Below are 27501 nucleotides of genomic sequence, written 5' to 3' on the forward strand. Positions count from 1 at the left end.
CATCACCTTACTACTAACCGGACAACATTGAGCTTAAAGGGATACTGTCATGGGAAAAAAAAATTTTCCAAAATGAATCAGTTAATAGTGCTGCTCCAGCAGAATTCTGCACTGAAATCCATTTCTCAAGAGCAAACGGATTTTTTTATATTCAATTTTGAAATCTGACATGGGGATAGACATATTGTCAATTTCCCAGCTGCCCCAGTCATGCGACTTGTGCTCTGATAAACTTCACTCTTTACTGCCGTACTTCAAGTTGGAGTGATATCACCCCCCCCCCCCAGCAGCCAAACAAAAGAACAATGGGAAGGTAACCAGATAACAGCTCCCTAACACAAGATAACAGCTGCCTGGTAGATCTAAGAACAGCACTCAATAGTAAAAACCCATGTCCCACTGAGACACATTCAGTTATATTGAGAAGGAAAAACAGCAGCCTGCCAGAAAGCATTTCTCTCCTAAAGTGCAGGCAAAAGTCACATGACTGGTGCAGGTGGGAAATTGACAAAATGTCTAGCCCCATGTCAGATTTCAAAATTGAATATAAAAAAATCTGTTTGCTCTTTTGAGAAATGGATTTCAGTGCAGAATTCTGCTGGAGTAGCACTATTAACTGATGCGTTTTGAAAAAAACATGTTTTCCGATGACAGAGTCCCTTTAAATATAGCAAAATGTTGCAGGATTACAACAACCAGAGCCAACAGCCTGTGTGCCCATAGTCTTATTCTTACCATCAAGAGAAGGTTCACCTTTGATATCAGAGCAGCTTCCATTTATCCTTTATAGTAAATGCCCCAGTACTATAAATGCATTCGGAATACTGAACACAACATTGATTTGGAATAAAGAAGACATTTATTGACTGTGTATATCCAGATGGAGACAAAACAAATGATTCTTCATTAAGGTTTCCTCAGTTCATTCCATTAAATAAAAGTCACATTAAAACACATTTCAGTCAAAAAGGGAAAATTCTTAAATAAAATCTATTTACAGATGTGTTCTAAACAGAATACATACTATTCTGCCTGTACCCCCTCCCACAAAACCCAGCTTTACAAGCAATTACATGAACCATTTAACTACCGAATTGCAACTGAATCAGTAGAACAGAGAGGAAACCATCCTAAGTTATTTAACATATCATAGAATGCGAGGATTAAAATTAATCACGTCTCTCACAATTTTGGTGTCAATTATCCCAATTATTGCCAGAGGTTATGCTAATGTGAATAAGCAGAGTTAGGCCGTCTTTGGTGCTCCTGCTGTAGCAGAAGTATTGCTTCTCCACTAGGGGCAATACCGGAAGCTGTAGCTTTGCCTTAGAAGGAATACCAAATTTTGCCTATCCCTGTGAATATGGCACAGCATTAGTTTCATAGTAAGCAGTACAATCTTTAGTGAACACACATTCCCCCAAATACACACACACATTTCCCGAGTAGTGCAGAAAAGCACAAACACCTGCTGTACACTCTTTCACAGATTAGTGCTGCAAACCACCACCCTGGAAAATGTAAGGTGCAAAACTGCAATCACAATTATGTAGTTAAGAAAAAAAAAAAAAAAAAAAAAGACCATTTTAGGATTTAGTGAAAGGCAATAACTGGGGACATTAAGTGAATGGAGAGTTACAGGGCTGTACCTCTACTGTCAAGAGAAAACTGCTTGTGTTCTAGAAATCCATAGCTTCTTTCCTGGGTTCTCTTCTGGAGATCTGCTTTAATGCACACCCCTCTGATTCTCACATTTACTTGCTAATCTTTAAAATAAATACATTTAGTTAAATTACAGGTCGAGATTCCCCTGATCACACGCACAGGAGGCACCCTACTGTTTGTGCTTATAATGCGACACCTTTTAGTCCAACAAACACTGTAACCAAACTGCATCATGCAATCTTCCCAACGCACGGTTTTTAATGAGGTCCTGAAGCCTCAGAGATGCAATACCATATACCTCCCTCCAACAAGCAATCAGGACTGATGTATTAGAATGGAAGGGTAGGACTGTGGATACGCATTTCCTTTTACCAGCAGCTGTAGGGGAAGAGAGAATATTGGCTCCAGTCCGACATCCCACTATGTGGGTGAGCTACTGCTCCTTGTGCACTTAAGTCTGTTGGGTATGCAGTATAGCTGACAGGCTGATATGGACCTTGAGCTGGAACCATCCACTGCTCTGTTCCATAAGGGCTGTATATGGCACCCCGGAGGGGCTGTTTCATTGGGGTTTCCATGGAAAAGTTCATAGAACATGTGCGTTCCTGAGCAGAATTCTGTGTTGGAATGACATGAAGCACTGCTAAAGAATCTGGATCAGAATCCGGCACTGTAGCAACATCAGGGGTAAGACGTCTGCTAGAGGGCTCTCCCAAATCATATGGTGAGGAAAGATGTTGGGAACTCCTTCGATATTGGCTCCTAAGAAATGCAAATTCAATATAAAAGATTAAAAATAAGCACCAGGCATAAAATTTGTAAACTCAATGACCAAAGTCTCACATTTTAAGGGTTCAACATTTTGTTATTGCTATGGATACATTCTAAAAATCTAAGCCTGTGTCACATATCTATTTATATATTAACAGCAGCCATGAGTAACCAAATTTTGCCAACCCCCTTGATGCGGAATAGCAGCACTCAACTTAAAAATGGAATTTGGGAATATTAGCTCTGCAGTAGCTAGAAAGTTTCGTTTTTTCCTTCTCTCAAGTTTTGCACTTCCCATAAAGGTTATACAGGCTGTACCAAAGAAAGCACAACGTAGCCTGTGGTAAACATTTCCACAACCCTTTCATTTTAGACTGGTTATCACTAAGATCTGCCCTTTACTTTACCTCATTTTTTAAAAAAAAAACAAACAAAAAAACCTCACTTGATATAGAAGTTCGAGGAAGATGTGGGGACCTGCTGCTCCTGATTGACACCCTCAGACTCAGGGGAGTGGGGTGTCAAGCCTTGGTTAGCCTCATGATCTGAAACCCAGTTCTGGTAAACTCCTGCTGGATCCATAATGGATTCCTCCTTAATGCGTGTAGCCTTGGGGAAATCTGAAATGCAGAATATTGGCAAAGTTATATTAGCAGGATTAATTGAGAAGAGTGCTTGGGTAAAAGATGTAAAGTGATGCCTCATGGCGTTTCTACTGTTTAGATGGTAGAATTACCTGAAATATCAGCCTCGGGACTGTCCTCCCACTTCTTCCTCTTCTGGCTCTTACTGGGACTTTGTTGTAGAGTCTTTAAGACATCATCCCTGGAAAAAAATACAACAATGGGTGAACACTCACTGGAGCTAATCTTAAAGTAAAATGTAAATACAGCTGTTCTGTAGGCAAACTACTTGAGGGGAAAAAAAAAACCCACTAATGGCCAACCTGCCATTCTAGCAAAGACAACGGTCATCGTTCACCACTTAACATTTTACTCATACAGGAAGGCATTAGACTGGACATCCGTTTTATGGGTACCTAGTGTTGCCAGTGCACCACAGACAAGCCATTCTCATCACCTCATACATTATGTGCCTGCACTAGTGTCGAACCATGAATGAACAAGCCGCAAAAAAGTGCTGAACTTACCTCTTGTGACTCCTTTCTTGCTCCCGGAATCCTTTAGCAAATGGGTTGTGATTAATTTTTAGTTTAGTAATCTGCAATAAAAGAAAAAAATACAGTGAGTGAATGTTTCGTAGAGAATACAAAGGGTATGGGCTCAAAGACTTGTCATAGGACATGATCCTAATATTTTCCCCTAAGAAGTCAGAAGTCTAGCATGGGAGAATGACCCACTGTACCTTTTCATTCTGGTAGGCAGTTACTGCAGTGAACTCAGTCTCTGGGAAGCTAAACACCTGCACCAATCCCCATGGAGAATTGTACATGTCATCAGACTGAACAACATGGAACCTGGGCTTGTAGCGATGCATTGAATGCAAGATAATCTAGTAAAGAGAATAAAAACATTAATGGAAAAGTTCAGAAATGCTTAACTTAAATAAACATTTAGGCATGCACCCATAGGCATCTAACTTATTCCTCACACAGTGTTCACACTTACATGGCCTTGTTGATCCAGTGTGTTATTGGTGAGTTTGAGCTTCTGGAAGCAGATTGGATCCTTCATCCAGTGGGCACCAGAGGCAGGCGAGTCTGGGTGGACATACGTCCTGCAGGGTGGGTGAGGTTCTGCTTTGCCTGCTGCTTCCCACTGGTTCTTATTCCACTAAAGAGGAGGGGGGGTTACAATGGAATTGTCAGTGCCTAATGGAGACCAGACAACTATGCAACTTCACTAAGGCAGTCAACATGGCTTTCAAAAATACTAAGTAAAATATCTATCAACTAATAACCAACTTCACTTTTTATCCACACTCATTTAGAGCAATGGGACACTCATGGAAACTTCAACCAATTGATTCTAACCATGTTGAATCTTTTTGCAATGAAACCCTGCGTATACAATTAGAAGCCCTACAGTCACACCATGCTTACCTTATACCTGAAGTTGTCCAGAGGAACAAAGTCCACCAGCAGCATGTACTTGGTATAAGGATGAAGACCAAAGAGCCGGATCTTACACTGAGGAAACATCCTCCTGATGAAAAGAGAAAACAGTTGTTTGGATGAGCAGCAAAGCAATGAGACACTTCAGCTCAGTACGTGCTGAAATGCAACTAACTGTATATGAATATATGTATATAATGTGCGCTACGGAGAAGTTCAAATACAGACGCACACCCTGGTCCTCCAATCACGAAGTCCTGGTGCACAGTGAGATAGATATCGGCCACCTAACAAATGTATACAGCAAAAGATTTACTGGCACACGGCTAATGCTGGCAGAGTGATACCCTTGCTTTAAATTTATTTAATGCAGCATGCAACGTTTCGGGGATGTCCCCCTTTATCAAGCATGATGCCAGCATTACCCATGTGCCAGTGAATCTTTTGCTGTATAATGTGTGCTACCCCATTAGCTGCTAGAGAAACTGGGGAGCTCTCCTGAAGAGCTACTAGACATGGATCTGAATTGGCAGTTTAAAGAGGCCATGGAATTTAAAGTACACATAGGCCTAAACAGCCCTCACCAGCTCACTAAACAGTCACTCTCTATGGCATTTTACAGCAGCCCCTCCAGAATTTGCCAGAACCCACAGATTGGCAGCCTGTGCCTGAATAGACATATTACTGAGTATATAACAAGTGCCATTGGCCAGTCAATGCACAAACCCTGCTGTATATTAATGCCGCACATAATTATTTTCCACCCTCAAGTCACAGGTAAGTACCTTCCAGACTTAGTGATGATCATCTCTGTCCCCTCCTGGTGGAACTGGGTCCAGAGATTTTGGTCTTCCAGGGAGGCACCAATAGAGTTGGGCAGGTAGAGGGAGTCTTGGCTGGAGACACTGTCCATGTCTGGGGAAGACTTTACATCTAATGAGGAAGGAAAGAGGACACAGTTATTATTCAGCCCCTGTAGTGTAACATTACATATGGAGTTGGCTGCTTATTATAAAGCCATAGGGAACAATGGGTCCTTGAAAATGTTAAGAGGGCACCACCTGGCAACCTATGTGTATTGTATTTGGTGGTGTCTGGTAGCCCCTTCATACATCCCAATATGTGCCTATGGTTTCCCCCAAATAGCCACGTGATCTCCTGCTCCTGTATCTCACAACCACCATGGAAATGTTCCTGTCAAATAGCACAGAATCTAACTTGAGATACAAAGTTGCCACTAAATTAAGTAAAGTTAGAATTAAAAGCCCATACCGTGCTGCATCTAGAAGTCTGGCTATAGGTCACCCTGCAGATTGCCCTGTGTTGTCAGTTCAAAAGCCCCAAACCCCGCTCCACAGCGAGCTCCTTACCTGCAAGAGAAGTCATGTCCCTCAGCTAATCCACCTCACTTTTACTCGCTGCTCCCTCAACTCCTTCTATTTAAGGCAGAGGGGAGGAGTGTGGGCCACGCCCCCTCCTCCTCACACTGAAGTCACACATAGGCCTTTGATGTCTTTTGACACAAAGAGAGGAAGGATCCTGTTTAATGACAGGGGCAGGCGGGCTAGTGATTAGCATGGGCCTGATACACAGGAAACCCTGCAGGGGGAATGTCCCTGATTTAGTGCTAACTCACTGCAAAACAAACTATGGCACCCTGTCTCGTGGCTGCCCACTCACCTGCCACTGAGGCGATGGTTGGCTTTAAAGAAAGCTTTTATTCCAGTGTGCCACACATACATGGTACTGGGTTAGTCAGCATCCCTTGTGCTAGTGATCCTAGATTCGGGCAACATACTGGTCTGGGCCCTGGCACCCAGCTCACAGGCAGTACTAGGCATGGCCACATAAACCACTTTCAGGCTGATTCATTGCCCAGTACAGGTCTGGACTGGGAGTCAAAATAGGCCCTGGCATTAAAAGTACACAGAGGCCCAATCAGTCCCCAACATCCCACTCCACAGCAGGCCTGGACTGAGAATCAAAATAAGCCCTGGCATTTTAGGTACATAGAGGCCCAAACAGCCCACACAGAGGCCCAAACAGCTCCTCACCAGCCCAATAAATAGTAATTGTCTGTGGCAAGTTACAGCAGCCCCAGTTCGGGCCTGTTCTACAGTGACTGTCTAATGCATCTTACAGCAGTCCTTCTGGCATTTGCCAGAACATACAGATTGCCAGTCCAGGCCCAGTGCTTGCAAATGGGTCCGTGTGTGTCTTAAAATCGTCTGTTACACTCAGTGAAGACAGTGAGGGAGGCTGGTGTAGGGCAGAGGGTGGCTATAGGTACTGAATGCTGAGAAACTTCTCACTGCCCATTGAAATAACTAAATATACTGAATGAGCAGCGCCACAGGAACCGCAACACCAGGCACAGAGCAGCACCCGCATAGTCATTCATCAGTACAGTAACTTGCACCTGCAGATCAGAGGGAAATGTGCTGCCGGCAGCTAGACGGTACAGTCTGAATCAGGTGTTATTACATAGATAAACGTGGGCCCAATAGCCATACGTGCAAGAATTAACGGAATTAATGTTTCAGGAACTTGGCTTTTTTTTGGAGGAATATAAAGTACAAAAATCTGTTCAGCATGGTACCTTCATTTAAGCAAGTGTTTTACTGGAGCTGGTCAAGTCATAAATATGGTAGTGTTGCTTTCTTTAAAAGATATCTCTCAATCATGCATAAAGTAAACAATCTGCATCATTTTCTAAAATAATGCCATCTTTCCCATTTACTTTTTTAAAGAAATCCACAGGACATCACCCCCGCCATAGTACTAATCTGTGGCCATTAAGAGTCTTTGGTACTGAAGGAGTGATGTATTAAGGCCATGCATTTTTAACAGCCCCAATCCTGCCAATACAAAGCACTGGCCTATAGCAGCCAGTTATGGGTCAGACATATCTGCAAGACCTTTGAGTCCACAAATCACAAAAAATGTACCAGAGATTGGTAATAGAACTGGGGATTCAATTTATTTTTCAACTCAGATTTATAGGTGGGAGTATTGTTTCACTACAAATGTAAAGAAAACCTAAAGTATAAAAAGGTTTATATAAATAATTACGGACACGTTCTGTAGGAAAACGATATATTCCTCAAATTAGGCTTGAGGAATATATATATATATATATATATGGGTCATGTGATCATCTGTAATTTCAGTTGCAACTAGAGAGAAGTATAACACAGCTGGTAGCCATGATTTATTAACCGAGACTAGGAAAGACATTCTAGAATTATATTGAATGGCCTTTTTAAACAGAATATCCAAATAAAAAAAAAAAAAACGTTTATTTCTAATGGAAAATAGGAACACTGAAAATTCATGGTTGTGATCTTACACTGGAAATCCAGTTTTATAAAGTGGAGGCTCAAGCAGAATATTTTTACAGGGGTTGGTTATGGGAATGTCATTTTGTGTATTGATGGGTCTAGACACAAGGTGCAGTTCCTCTGTCCCTCACTGAAGCAGGAACTGAAGCATCCTTGAGTCTTACTTAGCATTCACACACACAGCAAGGAGTCTCATTGAACCCCCTCAGGCTATGAACATGGCCAGAGTCAAATGCAAAGTAATCTGGGAACTTCAATCTCTCTATTCCTTTCAACTCCTAATGCCCCTAATTGATGCTGTGTCCCAGCCCAGTCAGACCCCTATTGTCAAGATCACATACACTAGTAGCTCAATGTCTTTAAATCCACAAGAGCAGCACATTTGGACAAGGCAGGACAGACAGAACAGTACAATAGAAGCAGCTACTGTAGCTAAATACACATACAACTGTTGCATCTGCCTTGTGGCCACAGACACTACATGATGTTTTGTTTGTTTAGCTAGTTGGCTTTTAAGACACAATATTTTGCCAATTGTTTCTGGATATGTTCCCTTTAATTTTACTTCATTGTGGTTAGAGAGGAAAAAAAACAAATGTACTTGCATAATTTTAGGATATAGCATTCCCATCTTATCTGAATGTATATTTATTGCAACGGCAGACAAGTCTTAACTTAGCTCTGTTACCTGAATTCAACTATATACAAAACAATTACACTCACTGTATGTATGTATTTATATATGTATATGTGTATACACACACATGCACGTATATAAAACCACAAAATGCTACCACACATACATGTATCTTCATATGTAAAGGCAAGGCAGCCCTGCAATAAGCTTGTTGTATAGCAAACACTGTAGGTTTTGCAGTAAATGGCACTTCCCTCTTGGGTGCATTATCAAGACTTTAAGGCAATCGGCACTTTGCTTTTAACACTTGGTAATGGAAACAGTGGAAGTGCTTAATCCATCAGCAATTGATGAGAATATTGCAGGGGACAGCTTTATGATGGCACAAAGTGCTGGGATACTGCTCAGTACATGCTCATTGATGTAGGCCTGGCACTGGGGGATATTTATATTGAAAGCAATTCCGGGTGGTTTGTAAAAAGATGCGAATTCTGATAATAAAAATGATAAAAGCAGAGTTAAATGGAAGCTTGGAGTCAGGCACCATAACTTAATTTGGGGTTTCTTGCCTTATGTAATAGAGGCCAAACATCATACCAAAGCCAGACAACTACAGAAATGGGGGTGAAGTAAAGTGCAGTTCCAGGTTTTCTTACTACAATATGTATCCTGTTATCCAGAATGTTCGGGACCTGGGGGTTTCTGGATAATGGATCTTTTTACCCATGTAATTTAATATTATTTGAAGGATGCATGTCATTGAGTGTCATTCAGCCCAATTCCAAGAACATAGATCATGGACCTATTTTGCTACACACATACTTGTAGCTTATTGGTCAGTATAGGTCCATGTTCACACATTCTTATTCCCTGGTAACCAATACACAAGTCCTCCTGTATCATCACCAATTGCTCACTTTTACGAAATGGGTAATATTTAGCAGTGGTGAGAAATACAGTCCCTGATGCCTCTCTGAATACCACACAAGTGGGACAGGTCACAGAATTCTTGCTTGCAGCTTTGGGTCCCAGACTGCCTTTATTAGAGTAAACAACGGTATGAAACAAAAGACAAGCATAATAAGCCAGCTGTTAAGCTGAGCTTTAACTATTATATCATAACCAAGATCCTGCATTTAGCATATAACATAGGCACACTATAGGAAAAGGCTACCCTAAGGCAATTGCTGTGTATGGTTTTCACATAAGCAGTAGGGCAGACGGGGAGATTAGTCGCCCAGCGACAAATCTTTTCTACTGTGGGCGACTTATCTCCCCAAATGCCTTTACGCTGGCAAGAATACGAATTGCCGGGTGAGATGGCATACGAAATGCTTTGGATATCCGAAGTTGCTTCACAGGGAAACTTTGGGCAACTTTGGAAATCCAAAGCAATTCGTATGCCATCCCGTTGGCAATTTGTATTCTTGCCAACGGAAAGGCATTTTGGGGAGATTAGTCGCCTATAGTAGAGAAGATGTGTGGCTGGGGTTTGCCACCACTAGGGTTGCCACCTTTTCTGGAAAAAAAATACTGTCCTTCCTATATATTTATCATTTTTTCCCTATTAATAACATTGGGCTCAGCCATCATTTTTACCAGCCAGGCCAGTAAAATCCGGCCAGGTGGCAACCCTAGCCACCACCCTAATATATCAGAAGAATCAAACAAGGGAAAGTTGTGCTCACCACTAATTTTTAAAACCATTAGGCGGGGGCGCAATGAGGCTGTGACCACAAAATACATATAGACAAATACAAGAGTCCTCTGCACTCAAACCATTATCAATATATTTAAGACAGAGACATTTTGTGCATACTGCTACGGAAAAATGCCTTACCCTTTAAACAAAACAGGGATTGTTTGTCCATATATTGCAATATATTTAAGCTGGCCAACTATGTCAAAGTCATCCCATATCTGGAGATGTCCTACACTTGAAAAAAATTAAGCGTAGGACTGGCCAGATATGGGATGACTTTGGTGTAGTTGGCCAGCTTAAATTTATTGCAATATATGGACAAACAATCCCTGTTTTGTTTAAAGGGTAAGGCATTTTTCAGTAGCAGTATGCACAAAATGTCTCTGTCTTAAATATATTGATAATGGGTTGAGTGCAGAGGACTCTTGTATTTGTCTATATTAGAAGAATCAGCAGGAGTGGTCAGTATGGAAAGTCTATGTATAGAGGGCATGTCCCTACATGCAGCATTGAGGCTATGTACTAGGAAATAACTTTGTGTATTAGAGTCAATACAGGTCCTGGCATTTGAATACTCTTAGCTCCCACAGACCCCCCCCCCCCCAAGGCCCAATAAATAGTGGCTGTCTGTGACATATTACAGCAGCCCCCTTGGCATTGTCAGAATTCAGACTGCCCACTATCTTGTCCAATGTTAAATAGGTCTACATTTACAGTAAGCAAGTAAAGGGTTAACACTTTGCAGCGGTGGCACTTAGGATTTATACGACTATCCTATGTCTGATGTGAGTTTTATGCGTTAATGAAGCTTCTGTCTGATATTTAGCAGCCATCAATCCACAAGCAGGCGATGGGAGCTGGGAGAGCTATGAAGCTTGGGAGAAAAGCCAAGGAACAAATCAACTACTTTAACACCTCTCTCCAGATCCTCGTGGGACACAATAACTATTGATTAGGGTGGAATAAAGCTGCCAAGAAATCAGTTTCCTGAGGGCCTGGGAAAGCCACATTGTAATATGACAAAGCATCAGACTGTATTGTGCAGCCTGAGTACCTGTGTGATTTGGCAGGGCGGAGACCTGTTTAGCTTTATTAATGGCTTTCACACTCTGGAGCACATTTCTGAAGGGCATCCTTTTTTACTGTAGGCCATGTCTGTAATGGCATCCCTACCTGGGGAAAAACTAGAGATGGTAACAGATACATGGCTCATTCATAAGAGGAAGAAAGATTGCCAGTGCACAATAGTTTTATTCTGCATATTTGCCACACTGCTCGCCTCAGCTGAAGGATTCTTCATCAACAATAGCAATATATTCATGGTCATGGTGCAGTTCTGCTCATGCCAATGGAAAAGTGTCTATAAAGCAGTGTGGTCTATCCAATATGGGCATCTGTGATTGGACAAATAAGTTTCAAACACTCAATCTATGGGTTCTGGCAGAGGGGCTGCTTTAAGGTGCCCTAGACCAGGGGTGGCCAAAAGGTAGATCAGGATCTACCATTAGATCTACCAGTTTAGCTGGTGATCAGTAGATCTCAAAACACAGTCAACAGCTTGTCTAAATCACCCGCATTCATTCTTTTCATTGAGATATTTATTATGTTAAGGTTACATAACATAGTTGTTTATTAAATATAGCAATATAAATTCTCTCATAAATCCATATAATACTTAAGTAATATTTTCCATGGAACAGAATGCTAATAATGCTTTTATGGATGTAGATTATGATGGGACAACATCACTGAAAGTAGACCTCCCATTAGTAAAGTATGGGCACTAGACAGTTACTGTTTAGTGGGCTGGTGGGGGGCTGTTAAAGCCTTGGCATTTCAAAAACAGAGGCCAAAATTGAATCACAGACCAGGTATGCATTCTATTAGGGAGTGATCGATATTACTGATAGAATATATACTCCATGCTGTGCGGATACAGTGTAAATTAATAAAAGGATGACATATCAATTAAAATCTGCAGGAGGTAATGGCAAGCCATGGTTATCTGGTCTTATTGCTTCCACTATTGTTGGAGCATAGCCTGTAAAACAAGGATGTAAGCCCTGCACATCTCCAGCTGCTGTGAATTTACCCATTATTTACACCAGTGAATGCTGGGAAATTAACCTATCCTAGCCATTTGCTGCATGAAATAAAACTGCTCATCTGCTTATCACGACTTACATTCTCAGCTGGGGGCATGGGAGACCCCTACCCTTCTTAGAACAAGTACGTATATTTTATAAGGGGAGGGCATCTGGCCTGAACTCCAAGTTCCACAGGGTATTGTTTTTTTCAAAAGCAGCTGGAGGGCTCATTTATAATTACATGAAAGGAACACCAAAAAATGAAAGTGTTTTAAAGGAATGACAATAGAATGGACTGGTGCCCTGCAATGGCAAAACTGGTGTGTTTGCTTCAGAAACACAACTATAGTTTATATAAATAATCTGCTGTGTAGCCATGGGGGCAGCCATTCAAGCACAGGCTACACAGTAGATAACAGAAGTACTAAATAATTCCATTCTATACTGCAGAGCTTATCTGTGATCTGCTGTGTATCCTGTGCCTTTTCTCCTTTTTTAGTTTTGAATGTCTGCCCCCCCCATGGCTACACAGCAGCTTGTTTATGTAAACAATGGCAGGAGTGCCCATACTTTACAAATGTGAGGTCTACTTTTAGTGATGTTGTCCCATTATGATCTACATCCATAAAAGCACTGTTAGCATTCTGTTCCATCGAAAATATTAATTATTACTTAATTATATTGATTTGAGAAAAATAATATTGCTATATTTAACAAACTACTATTTCTTACATAACCTTAACATAATTATCTGACTGAAAAGAATGAAACAGAGGGCGATTTAGACAAGCGGTTTGTTGGCAGTGTCTTGAGATCTACTGGTAGATCCCGATCTAATCAAATTTTTGGGCACCCCTGAACTGTTGCATTGAGTTTCTGAAGCAAACACACCAGTTGCAGTACAACAGAACATTACATTAAACACTTTTTTTGGGGTTACTGTTCCTTAAAGTCTTTTGGGAGAGATGGTGAGAGCAGCAGTTCTATAACAACCACCAAAGTATTATAGCCGGATTTATGTGGCTCTCCTCTCTGTGATCTATAGCTCTGACTCTGCTGAACAAAAGAGAAACGTGAACTACAACTCACTTATATTTTTAATTTGGTGCAATCACTGGAGTCTCATGATGTGAGAAATCCTAAACCTGTGGAATTAGTCACTCTACACTTGTAACAGGACAGTTACATACCCTAAAATTGTGACTTGGCTATAAATAAGGGGCTTGCAAATCCTGCATGGAAATAGTCACAGTAATGTGGCCTTACTCCTTTATCTGTATACATGATAATAATGTTGGAGAACTTATACTAAAAATAATAGACCATACCAAGTGTGATTTAGTACAGGCATAGAGAATCCTTTCATCTGAATGGTCAAATGCTGCAAGATACACCAGGTATTCCAATGGGTTGGAGAACGTTGTTCATGAGCCATCACTCATCACTGCCATAGACAGTCACTATTTATTGGGCTGGTGGGGGGCTTTTTGGGCCTGTGTACTTGAAATACCAGGGCTTATTTTGAATCCCAGTCTGGGCCTGCCCCCACATTAGGGAGAGGTACAATGCTCTGCACACTGGGTTCTTCTATCAAAGGCCTCTACCCAGGCGAGGTTTACCTGATGCACAGCTAAAGGAAGTCTCTGGTTCCAGACGCCCCACAGAGAATCCACGTTCCCGACAGCAGTTTCTCATTCCAGCACTGTAGCTATAGGCTATCACATGGGCCCCTGCAGGTGAATGCTCAATATAATCTGCTGCAGGTGTTCCCCTGCTAATGTGATGATGGGAGGGAGCCGCCTCCTTGCTTTTAAACCCACAGCACACCACGTATTTGTAGGAATGACTCCATTTCCTTAGCCATGGTCAGAAAAATGGATGAGCACAAGTTTCACGACCCAAACAATCCACAGTCATCTGCATTATAAAACATTTCTTTCTATGAGAGCTGCCACACTGTTTTTTTGTGAAGTGATGACATTAAAACTGTTCTTCGGCTTGGCTGAATTTGTGACCATGTGGTTAATTCAGGGAAATTTCAAGAGGCAACCTGGGGAGCAGTTTTCCCCTGAAAGATCATCCTTTTCATTCAGAAGCCTATAGTGGGATATGTCTAGATTGAGCAGGAAGTGATAAAGTCACTTTACACTAAAACAATTCATGTTGTTTATCAATATACAGAGACATATACATGAGAATGCTATACAGAGCCCTTTCATATACATGCAGTGTGTATTCTGGCATTAGGCTGGGGCAATGGTTCCCAAACTGAAGGGATGCCCCACCCAAGAAGGTCCCACAGTACCTTCTTGCAATGTCAATTATATGTTGGTGGCCTATGTCCATTAATGGAGTTTGCTAGGGGTGCACGCATAAGCAGCACATTGACTATGTGATTGGTGCATTTCAAGTACACAAGGGTCCAAACAGCCCCCACAGCCTCTATATAAAACACTGGTCTGTGCAGATTTCTCTGCACAGTGGGAAAAGTACAGTCATTGATACAGTAGTCACTATAAACACCTCCCTGTTTTTTTAGCCAAATATTCGTTTCAATCATTTCTGGTTTTAACATAAATATTCCCCTACATAAATCTGATTGTACAAACATGAACAATTAAACATGCTATATCCATTTATGAAATATAATCTGCTCCTTTTCATTGCATAAATATTGTGTAATATTGTGAAGTTTGACTTCTATTTGGTTTCTATATGGCCAAAAAGCACGATTTGCCCAATGGCATCATCTGTAAAGAACAATTCACCAGGCACCGATAACAAAAAGAGGAGTCGATGGCGGAGCTCTCCCCACTCCTTCCTCTCTCCCACGTCCTCCGCAGCTATCGCAGGATCCCGGCAACACTCAACCGAGCACTCCTATACATCCAAACATATCCGCTAGCAGCGCAGGAAGACGTATCCACGGGAGACGGTAGGATTAATATCAATATCTGGCTTTATTTAAACATACATTGTGGTATAATAGTAGTGGGAGTGCCAAAAACTAACGCGTTTCGTGCCCCACACACTGGGCACTTCTTCTATCCCGTGGATACGTCTTCCTGCGCTGCTAGCGGATATGTTTGAACAATTCACCAGGATCTACATCCACTCCAGAATGTTTTTTTGTTTTTTTTAATCTCTTTTATTTCATTCCAGCATGTTTTTATATCCCTTTCATTATGATTGTGGCCTTGTGAATTGACAACACTGCAAATTGTACAGAGCACCAGAAGTTTGATTCATAAAATCTTCGTTTATTTCAGTCTGATTAAAAAACTGAAATCAGACTGAAATAAACAAAGATTTTTTTGAATCAAGCTTCTGGTGCTCCGTATAAAGTCCGTCCAGATCCGGGGGTGTTACTACGAGTCAGCACAGGGAGCTGGTTAGGCCCTTGGCGCCAAAGGGGGTGAGTGCTCGTTTCTAGTTGTGTGGCCTTGTGAATTGCCATTTGAAAGTAACATAAATACATACACACATTCAATGCTGTTAGGGCCACTGGATATACATTATCTGCTCAGGCTCTCTGAATTGATATCCGCCCCCCTTCAGGCCCTAACTGGCAGTCAAAATAGGCCTCGACATTTCAATAAGACAGAGGGCCAAACAGCTCCCCACTAGTCCAATAAACAGTGACTGTCTATGGCTGCTCCCTGCCAGTTCCTCTGATATTTGCCAGAATCCACAAATTGCCAGTCAAGGCCTGCCCTCCTTAGTCAGTAAGTGTCATACTAGAAATCACAAGCTTCTTATTATAACAATATATAACAGCCCTTAGTAAAATCATCACAGATTTCCAACCTGCTGCCCTACAACTTTCATCAATCTATGTGGAATGGTGGTGCTAGGGACCCTACTCTTCCCTCACCATTAAGAACCCAAACATATTAAAGAAGAAAAGTAATTTTATACTTGGGGGTGTCAAAAGTTAGGCACTCCCAAGTGATTGTATTTAATAACCTGACGCTTTGGTCTGTGCTCCTATCGGCAGAAAACTGCACCGGCCTGGGTTCTTCCAGCGAGTACCATGGATCGATCCTCTTCCTGCTTCTTCTTTCTTCTCGTGGCGGAGCATGCGCAATAGAGCGAAAAGCTGACTATTACCTTCTACTGCAGGTGTTTGCCCCAGAAAATTTGAAGAGTGAAGAAGCAGGAAGAGAATCGCTCCGTGGTGCTTGCGGGAAGAACCCGGGCCAGGGCACTTGGGGGTGCCTAAATTTTGAAACCCCCAAGTATAAAACGGCTTTCTTTCTCCTTTAAGTCTACTTTAAGGACCTTTAGTTCCTTTAGTGCTCAGTTAAAGCGGTTGTTCACCTTTGAGTTAACTATTATTATCAGGGTCAGACTGGGGAAAAAACCCGGTGGTCCGGCGGCACACCCAGGTCTGAAATTCAGAAACTTCTTCGTGCAACGACCTCCCTTTGTCGGGCGGACGCGGCAGAAACATTGCGCGCATGCACACACACGTGGGGCAGCACGCAAGCAAACACATACGGCGCAGCATGTCGGTGCGCTGGCTCAGCAAGAGAAGCCGGAGGGGGGCCCTGGGACAGCAGTGGATTTTGAGTTATTTAGCTTTTTATTCAGCAGCTTTCCTGTTTGCAATTTCAGCAATCTGGTTGCTAAGGTTCAAATTACCCTAGCAACCATGCATTGATCTGAATAAAAGACTTGGATATAAATAGGGGAGGCCTAAAAAGAAAGAAGAGTAGCAGTAATAATACATTTGTGTAGTCTTACAGAGACTTTGATTTCTTTAGATGGGGTCAGTGAACCCTCCTGTTTGAATGTTGGAAAGAGTCAAAAGAAAAAGGTAAATAATTTAAAAAAATCTATCAAAAATAAATAGAAGGCCAATTGAAAAGTTGCTTAGAACTGGCCATTCTATAACATACTAAAATGTCAGTGAAAAGAGTTCAGACTATGGGTAAATTTATCAAAGAGTGAAGTTAATAGTGAAGTTCTGCCACTAGAGTGAAATTCCGCCACTCTCCATTCATTTCTATGGGATTTTTATAGGTGTATTTATCAAAGGGTGAATTTTCACTTCACCCATTGATAAATACGCCTATAGAAATCCCATAGAAATGAATTGAGAGCTGCGGAATTTCACTCTAGTGGCGGAACTTCACTCTTTGATAAATTTTACCCATAAAAGGAAGTACTAGAAATATTTTTCCCCTTGTTGTTGCTGCTACTGATGATTGCTACAAATTATAATCAGTTATTCAGGTACAGCATTTGCAATATAAGACATTGTTGCCTGAGGCATATAGATATTAGATTTTTATTATTTATGATGCACACATTGATATTCTGAAATAATTTCTAACTGGTCTTTCATTTCTATTTTCTTTTGCATAAATTGCCTTTCTATTCTACTTCTCTGTGATCAGCCCTGTATTGTGCTCTCTGCTTACCAGGCTTGCTTCCCCTGCCTTCTAAGGATAGATTTATATTGTTACTACAGATTGGACAGTATCTGCAATTCAAACAACCTGGTTGCTAGGAACTGTGGGACCATAGCAAACATTGATGGCATGCCAGGTCTAGATGTGTATGATATGCCCATCTGCTAAAAGCTCAAAAGTCAGCATTTGTATCTGGCACTCAGACATCTATAAGGGCAAATAAGATCTTGGGCTGTATTAAAAGTGCCATTGATTCACGGGAGGAGGGGGTCATTCTTCCACTATATAGAGCACTTGTAAGGCCCCATCTAGAATATGCCGAACAGTTTTGGTCTCCAGTGCTCAAACAAGACATTATTGAATTAGAGAGGGTACAGAGAAGGAAGGGCAACGATGCAGATAAATGTTATGGATTATTATTATTAATAAAAATTGGGGATGTTCACACTGGAGAAGAGGAGCTTAAGGGGTGATATGATGACTATGTATAAATATATAAGGGGATCGTATAATAATCTCTCTAATGCTTTATTTACCAGTAGGTCCTTCCAGCTGACACGAGGTCACCCATTCCGATTAGAAGAAAAGAGATTCCACCTAAATATTCGGAAGGGGTTTTTTACAGTGAGAGCTGTGAAGATGTGGAATGCTCTCCCTGAATCAGTTGTACAGGCTGATACATAAAATAGCTTTAAGAAGGGGTTGGATGGCTTTTTAGCAAGTGAGGGAATACAGGGTTATGGGAGATAGATCATAGTACAAGTTGATCCAGGGACTAGTCCGGAATTTTTCCTCCTCCGAGGCAAATTGGAGAATTTTCAGAAGGGGTAGAGGTGTTTTTTTCGCCTTCCTCTGGATCAACTGGCAGTTAGGCAGGTTAAAATAGAGTTAAAAGGTTGAACTTGATGGATGTGTGTCTTTTTAACTTACTATGTTACTATGTATAATGACAAATTATTGTCCCACTGCATATAAAACATTGCTACAGCATACTAGTTTTAATGGTATATCCAATTTAAGTGGCTAACCACAAGGAGCTGGTACAGGAGTAACAAGCAGGAATGAAAAAGTAAGAGTCCAGTGACTTAACCACGGAGCCATTCCTTCTGCCTGCATTGCTGCCCTTACATGGAATGAGAGTGGTGTCTGACTAGCGTCACTGCACAAACACACTGTATCCATGTGATGCCGAATGGGATCATTTCACTGATCACAGTATAATATTGTCGGAAATGTAATTATAAAAGCCAGTACAGCCACTGAACTTCTGCCTGAACAGTTCGGCTGATTTTGAAATATTATTGGCCTCCGGGGGATGTTGGAAAGTGTGGATTTTGATATAACAGGACATTCACCAAAACAGCACATATACTGTACCCCTGGGGCAAAAGGCAGAGCTGAAAAGCAATGTAAGAATGTAATGCTACACCTAGAAGTAATCCTGCACAATCACTTACAAATGCAAGGCTGACTGCAGACTGTTCTATGGTTTGAAAAAGCTGAAACTTATCAAGAGGGGCTTTTTGTCTCCCCTGGAAACCTGCAGGGCACTGTAAACTCACCTGGCTTCATTGGTGCAGAGCACCTTTAGAAAACTTTCAATTCATGTGATTATTAACACTGTGTGCCTCATTTCCATGGAGCCTGCCCACAGAGCTTGCCATGACCTTGTCAATTTTAGAGTATAGGACAAAAAGGTCAAGTTCTTGGCACCATATTGCATTGTGTACTATTTTCTGTATAATTGCCCCTGGGTCAAATGCACATATAGTAGATGTAATTATTAAATGGGATTAAATGATTAAATGGAATGACAATATAGGACATGTGGAGGGTACAATACACACACATTGCTAGCCAGAATGAAACCATATATAAACAAGAATGTTAGGGCTGACCAGTACGTGGCCTACAAAATGTTGCCAAACTACAACTTCTAGTATCCCCTGACTGACAGCTGTAGTTGAATAACAGCTGGAGGCTGTATGTATCATTAAGTCCTGCATGGATTTCCATAGCATAATGGATAGCTTAGAATTAAAGGGAAACAAACACTTCAAAACTAACTTCAACATAATTGGATTCCTGACTTGTAAAACGCTGGGATGCCCAATAACGTATTGCGTACAAACAGAGGCACAATTATCAATACTCGATTTTTAATTAATGTGAGTTTTTTTTTTAACTCACATGAATTCGATTATGTATTATAAAAATTCAATATCTTAAACTTGGACGAATTTTATCGAGTCAAAAACTGGAATCGAAATCGAATTCGATCAAACTCCATTCAAGTTTTTTCTCCAAAACAAAACTCGAAGGTCAGGAAGGCTACAACCATCTCCAAATTGCTCACTGGACCTCTCCCATTGACTTATACAGCAATTCAGCAGGTTTTAGGTGGCGAATAGTAGAATTCGAATTCTTTAAGGGCCACAGTATGACAAATCACGAAAATCGAATTCATATTTTTTTTTCTTCTAAAAACTCAAATCAAGTTTGGATAATTCCCTAGTCAAATTTGATAGTTTTGACCATAAAAAATGTTAAAAATTCTAATTTTCAATTCGACCTTTAAATCTGCCCCACATTGTGTTATACACAGAGAACAGACTCACATGCTGTCTACAAAGAACTAACCCCGAGAAGTTCAGACTGCAAGGTAAATAAGGGTATGTTAATGCCAAACTCCAGCCATTTGCACTACAACCAACACTGCTCATTATGCTGATTTGGTAGGCTCCCAGGACTCCTTCTATAAAGCTAAGGAAATGACCATTAGAGACAGACAACTGTTTAGTGGGTGTGGCTAACTTTTCCTAAATTGCTCCTGCCATCCAGGAGAGCTTTTGCATCCGATTAGTATTTCTCATGGTACTCTACTGGACTATACATGCAGCCTTAAAGGAATAGCCTTTGCTAAAGATGAGCACAGTAAATTGGACTTGTGTTGAAAATTCATTCAGCTTATTTGCTTAATTAATATCCATATTTTTGTGGTCCCCCTTCATTATAAACACATTATTTTGTCCAGAGTTCTTGATCTACCATTAAACAAACAACGCCTCTCTTCCCTAAGCTAAATATATCATTATCAGATGGTTTCTCAGTGGAGAGGTAATTTGTTTTTATCAGTTCTTCAATGCTCAGCAGAACCAGGAAGTGGTTTCATTATCTTGAAGATGAACAGGCTGCAGCACTCCGAATCTTGTCAAATTATACGTAGCTCCCTGCGCAGTGGGGCCAGCAGCCTGAACCTGATGCTACAACAAGCGATTGGTACAGCTGAGCATTGCCTTCAATACTTGTATGGTTTCATTATCTTGTTTTGTGCCAGGAATAAAAAATAAATAAATATATTGTAGATATTTCTTAATTAAAACAATGTTCAGCACCAGCCTTGTTCACTAAACTTATTTTGAAAAGTGGTGTATAGGGTCCTTTAAAACGAAGAGCAACTACATGATTTGGTCAGTCAGTATTCTGAATAATACAAACCTTGTACTTGTATGGCCATAAAGAGCCTTCTGACACAAGCCACTAATACCAGTAACAGATTAGTAGTTCTCAGAGAGACAGGCAAAAATCCTGTGCTTCTTTCAGAAAAATACAAGGAAATTTTATGACCATTTTATTAGAAAACTGGTGTAGAATCTCTTGTGATATTGTTTTTTCACTTTCCCCCCAATTTAAATTTTTTTATTTTATTTTATAAACTTCACATTCTGTAAAAAAAACCATAGCTTTAACGAAGTCTATAAAGCCTTTTGGGATCTGCACAAGTTAAATGTCTGCTGTGCTTCACGTGAAACTCAAGTGAGCCAGGTATATCCTAGGCACATCACAGCTAAAGTCTGGTCATTCAGGAATGATCTCATTATGTGATGTTAAAAACAGGATTCCAGTAGAATCAAAACATACTTTTATGTCAGTTTCCTTCTTCTATGTCTCAGGGGTCTCTGCGTGTCACAATTTTTGTGACTAATAAAGGTGAAACACCCTGGATGAAATGAGACAGAAGATATTCTGAGGGCTTCTGACCTTATATTGTTTAACGGCCACAGACATAAGAGAAACCCCACATAAGACACAGTGGCTGTACTGGGGGAGCTGCAAAGCAATCCACATGCCGGGAGCTGTAACATGCAAGCACAGAGTGCAGCCTTTTCTGTTGCAAGATGTTAAATTGCAAGCACAGTGCAGTCTTTAAATGTCCATGTAATCATCATCCTCATCTGTGTCACTCTCAATTGATGACTCCTGGCTCGAAGTGTCCAGGATTTCGAGGGCAGGCTGGCACAGAGTCTCTTTCTTCACATTGGCAGCAGATTGAGAAGACAGGATGACTGACTAGAAGAACAGAAAGGGGAACTGGTAAAAAAGCAGCTCAGCACAACTGGCTTCATTGATCCTCCCATTCATTTACTAGAAATCCCACTCCCTATCCACGTATTCTTCTATCATTCATTCATCTCACCTTGAGCTTCTGTTTGGTCTCCTCAGAAACACTCCCTTTCGGTGACAGAAGGGTTGGCGTTGGGGGAGTCACTGTGATCTCTGGAGGGAATTTGGTAACACTGCAGGAAGGAATGAAGAGCTTTGGCACATGGGGTGGAAACCGGGCTTTATTACGAACACTGTCCCCTTTACTGGACTGGACACCTGCATCTGTTGTAGACTTGGAGTTGCATGCTGATGGCAAAGGCAAACATATAGAAAATGTAATTTCCATGCTATCAGTGTGACTAACAAAATCAACAAATAATATTCTTATTATACAAGGATTTGCAAGCAGAGATGCCAAAGTTTCCTCAAAAGTTATCCATTTGAGAAAACTAGTTGTGATATGAACATTGTAGTTCTCAGCTCATCTAAAATCCCAGCTAAGACGGCACATCCTGATTTACAAACTTTTACGGCAATAACGCACAGTGTGCTTTGTTTTTTTCCTATTAAAGCTAGAATATCCCCCTGAATTTATCTCTTTTAAGATAACAGTAGCCAAAGGGTATATTGTTTTTACATGAATTAAAAAAATAAAATTAAAAGATCAATTCATAAATATACAGCTTTTCATTCAAAGAAATACAGTTTACTGTAGATCAATTTGCAATCCCATAAGTAGTTAAAAACATTGTGTTTGTGATAAGGGGAATCCCAGGCTGCAGTAAGTATTAGAAAATCAGTCAATGCCTGGTGAACAGATCAGGGAGCTTTGCAAAATGTATAACATAATAAACCAAGTAGAAACGTTTGTATTGTAAGGTTTATGATACCTGAGTCTGTGCGACTGGAGCTTGCAAAGGCTGCTGTGCTTGTTACAAGTTCTGAGTGCCACGGAAAAGGGTCTGCTGTAGGGCTAACAGTTGTAGTTTTCACTGGTTGGCAGATTTGGGAATACTGAAGTGGAAATCCTGATGTATCTTCCGAATGTTCACCTTCTTGGTGGGAAAATGAAAAGCAAGGATTTTAAACTCAAACTTAATTCAAGATAATGGTTCTAAATCATATAATGAGTGAAATAATGTTCCAGAGAGGTAGAAAAGTGAGTTCCTTCCTCAGACTTTATGCTTACCTCTGGTTGCTTGAGCCATGGCAATGCCGATTTTTGAGCTTTGCCCACGTGCAGAGTCAGGCTGGGAAGAGGTAGCGGCTGGTGATATCTTTATTTTTGCTTGGTGTTCAGTCAGACGCAGGAGGGTCTCGGGACAGACAGAGGACAGGTTGAGGGGAGTAAGCTGTACGGACACAGCCGGAAGAGGAAAGGAGATGTCCCATGTGTCCTTGGTGCTCTTTGGAGTGCTGGGAGTATCACAAAGCGGCTGTTTGGAGAGAAAGCAGTTATGAAAGTATTAGTTCACAAGAGCATCATGGTTTCTGCATCTCTTCTATCTTTATAAATAAACAATAAAAATGTTCCTTATTGTACTGCCATGTTATAATATAGAGGTATAGCTGACAGTCATGTCATGGACAGACTAGCAGCAGGGGCAACCACTGGATTAAGTAGGGATATTAAAGAGATACATACACCAGAAGATAACCTTTTTTTATATCTATCATAACATTGTATTTGAATGCTATTTATAATTTAGCCATAAAAGTATTTGCCTGATACTTTTCTTACCCCGGGTTCCTCTAAGAGGGGGCTGCCATGTTAGTTCAGCAGGAGTCTGTTTGCATTAGAAACTGTAACTGACAGTCTGAGAAGGGACAGTCAGGTCGGCAAAACAGTCAGATTTAGGAACTTCAAGTAACAATTACTTACAAAAGCAGAAGTATCAGAGAAAACTGATCAACATAACCTATAGGCAACTTTTAATGAAGATAAATATTTTGAAATTTTTTTTTTTTTTAGTGTCAGTATCACTTTAAACAGATAAATATCTCCTGCATCTATCTCACAAAGGAAAATAAGTATGAGGAGCTATGGATCTGACCATACCTACTAGTCAATCCGTGGGGTGTAGTTGTAGTTAGTGCAGGTTTTTGGCTGGACCACAGCAGATGGACAGTATCTGAGCACTATTCCTCACTTAACAGCAGCAGGGAAAGGCCAAAAACACATGCTATTAAACAAACAAAGTCAATGTTCCCTCTAATTCCTTCTCAGTTATGTGTGCCAAAAAAAAAACCCTTTAGTGTGCACAATTAAAACTTGTGTGCACATTTTAAAAACTGTGGTCAGAATAAATGCAACATTTAGAGTTTTCACAATAATTTATTTGTGCGCACCACAATTTGTTATGTGCGCTGGCCTCAAAATTTGTTCGCTCACCTATGACTTTGTGGGAACATTGCACAGAGTATATCAGAGGAGATGTAGAGGATGTCTGGGATACATCTGTGAATGAAATCATACTGTACACATACAGTGAAATATAGGAGTCATAAATAACTTGTAATAAATATATATTCATCCATTACTGATGTCACTGATGTTTATTAAACATAATATACCCCTGACTGAAATATTGGAAGTTATCCTGACCTGTATAACTGCACACAGCTTTCATTGGAAAACTCCTCATGAATTCTAATATCGTATACTTCTCAGCTGGATTCCCACACCAAATATTTACATACACAGTGCAAATCCATAGATTCCTGAATATACCCAGTCACCTTGGCACAGAACTTGTGGTTCCTAGTTCCACCTTTGTGTCCCAAGGAGCAGCCCTTTTCTACTGGCCCAGTATCAGCTGTTTGGATTCCATACAGGGGTGGGGGGTGTTGTCTCTTCTCACTACAATTCATTTGTGGCTTATAGTGAGAAAGATATTTTTCAGCCTGTGCAGGAGAAAAGCATGCGAATGCCAGGGAGAGCACCATGGCAACCAGGGATACGGTCTCCATGCAGAGGAGAAACACAGAATGCCTCCTGCATCTTCTCAGCTACATTCGCTGTTTCTAGCTATGGAGGGCTGATTTCTACTGAAACATTTAGCTCTTATTGGTTGATTCCAGCAACATTTAACTCTTATGGGACAATTCCAGCAACATTTTCATGAAATTTATTAGTCAGATATATGTATATAAAATATTTATCCAGTTATATACATATATAGAAAATGGTCCAGCACACATCACAGTTTATTTGCAACATCAGATCGCTGCATGGCTAGAGAGATGGTGAGCCAACTGCATATATATGATCTATAACACAAGTACACCAGATTTAAGATGGTGCCTCTGGCCCTTTAATCGAAGCTGGACCATGCTGGTATAGTGATGCGGTCCTCTCCAGAGGGGCTTGCACAGGGACCTATTATATGCAACTGTTGGCCCAAGGGCTAAAAGATAAGATCAGCCTGATTTGGTCCAGAATGTAGATGGCCAGATCATTATTGTGTATGGCCAGCTTAATCTGTACACTAACCCAAACTCACACACACAACCAGGAAAATGTGACTGTGAAAAACCCAAACACACAGACTCACATCAATCCAAACACACATACTGTCATTGTTCATACAGCTGCAACACATTGAATGCTATAGGACAGTTCACACGAGCCAGCTTAGAGGGTTGTAGCATTCTCTCCTGCAGTGCTATGTTTGGGAAAAACCCTACATACATTTCATTTCCACATACAGTTTCTTTGTGATACAGTCTGATATCCTTTAATTAATTCTTCACATATTATATGAATACTTAATTGCACTGAAACTCATGAAATTTAGGAGAGATTTTTTTGCTCCAGAGTACGCATTAAAAGTAGACAAGGCAGTAAAACATGTGGGTTCTGGCAAATGCCAGAAGGACTGATGTTAGATGCCATAGACACTCAATATTTAATGAGATACAGTTTATTTCTCTGTAGTTATTTGCAAATAATTTTAAAGCACACGTCATAAATGTGGGTAGTGAGTTAAGTTTGTGTGAATTAAGCTGTTGGAGAGGGTTATTTTTCCTGCATGTGAGTGGATGAAACAGAGCTCCCAAAACTGGCTCTTTTGAGCATGTCAGCATTGTAATAGTATCTCAATGATCTTAGCAATTCAGGTGATAAATGGCAATATTTATTTTCTTTGTACGAGGAAGAGTGTGAACCAGCCATACTGGGTGACTAAGCTGCCCACACAGCCCAAACTATCAGGCTAGGTCTGTGGATTGGCTCCTTTGTTGCTCCTCCACTGTTCCATGTACCTGCACCCAGATACACTGCCTCTGCTTGGGTGCAGGCAGATGCAGAGGATTTCAATGCAAACTGTTTTGGCGTCGAAATCTGCCGCTTTTGTCTGTACCTGAGCCGAGGCAATGTATCTGGGTGCAGGCACATGAAACAGCAGAGGAGCATATTCTCTGCCTGCATTTCTCCACAGGCCGAGATATGATATGCCTGACCCTAGCCTAAAAAGAACAATCTCACATCTCTTACAAATTCAATTAGCTTTTTTATTGCCTGTTGTCTTTAAAAATTCTGTTTGTCATATCAGTTAAAGGAAAACTATACCCCCCAAACAATGTAGGTCTCTATAAAAATATATTGCATAAAACAGCTCACGGTAAAACTCTGCTTCATGTAAATAACCCATTTTCATAATAATATACTTTTTAGTAGCATGTGCCATAGGGTAATCATAAATAGAAAATTGCCATTTTAAAAAATAAGGGCCACCCCTTAGGATCCTATGATTCACGGTGCACACAAACAAACCAAACAAACTATACTTGTTAGGTCGCATGAGCCAATTAACAGACAGAGTTCTGTCTTTTGCTTCAACACTTCTTCCTGTTACAGTTAGAGTTGTAGTATTTCTGGTCAGGTGATCTCTGAGGCAGCACACAGACCATCAGGAAATGGTGGTTCAAGGCAAGAGATGTAAAAGGACAATATTTACTTAAATATATATACCAGTTTGTATAATATGCCACTTAATATGATATAATCTGTTGCTTTAGTATTAATTTTGGGGGTATAGTTTTCCTTTAAGGGCCTTTCTCTCTGCAGCAAATATAAGAAAGCCTGTGACGTGTGTCATATAATGAATAAGTTACTACCATTATAATGTGAGCTTTGAGAGGCCATAAGCTTTAAAAAAGAATGTGTGGGCTCATTAGCAAGCAATGATTTCATAAAAAGTTCCACCCTGTACAACTAAATAGCCTTGAGTTATTTAATCATATTTGCCTGCAGAAGCGACTTAGAAGAGAGGACAAAAGTCAGACCTGCCATGTGTGATACTGTAGCTAGAAGCCTGACAAGCACGGAAGTGTAACACAGGGCAGTTCTGGAGGAAACAGCAGGTTTCCTAAAATAGGTACAGCCAGGAAATGTGAAACATAGAGTGTGACTAGTGATCA

At 40.7% G+C, this 27501-nt stretch overlaps 1 protein-coding gene and 1 pseudogene across 3 annotated transcripts; both read right to left on the reverse strand.

Moving 5' to 3' along the window:
- Positions 1-836: 836 nt before the first annotated feature.
- Positions 837-13975, reverse strand: vegt.S (vegt protein S homeolog). 3 transcript variants are annotated; one of them, NM_001088202.1, is given in 9 exon segments: positions 837-2427; positions 2882-3056; positions 3173-3261; positions 3587-3657; positions 3802-3948; positions 4065-4229; positions 4499-4601; positions 5296-5443; positions 13897-13975. In NM_001088202.1, coding segments are annotated over 9 exon segments (1368 nt in total). In that variant the 5' UTR covers positions 13973-13975; the 3' UTR covers positions 837-2033.
- A 7403-nt stretch (positions 13976-21378) lies between these two features.
- The window catches only part of LOC108705126, a 60608-nt pseudogene continuing 54485 nt past the window's right edge, over positions 21379-27501 (reverse strand).

This window comes from Xenopus laevis, chromosome 1S, assembly GCF_017654675.1.
Source record: "Xenopus laevis strain J_2021 chromosome 1S, Xenopus_laevis_v10.1, whole genome shotgun sequence".
NCBI lineage: Eukaryota > Metazoa > Chordata > Amphibia > Anura > Pipidae > Xenopus > Xenopus laevis.

Excerpts from the sequence above, each read along its gene's own strand:
- vegt.S (XM_018234187.2), bottom strand. Across the intron at positions 3,949-4,064 it reads CACTGGATCAACAAGGCCAT|ATTATCTTGCATTCAATGCA; the intron begins GTAAGTGTGAAC and ends TCTCTTTACTAG. Across the intron at positions 3,658-3,801 it reads CTGCCTACCAGAATGAAAAG|ATTACTAAACTAAAAATTAA; the intron begins GTACAGTGGGTC and ends CTTTTATTGCAG.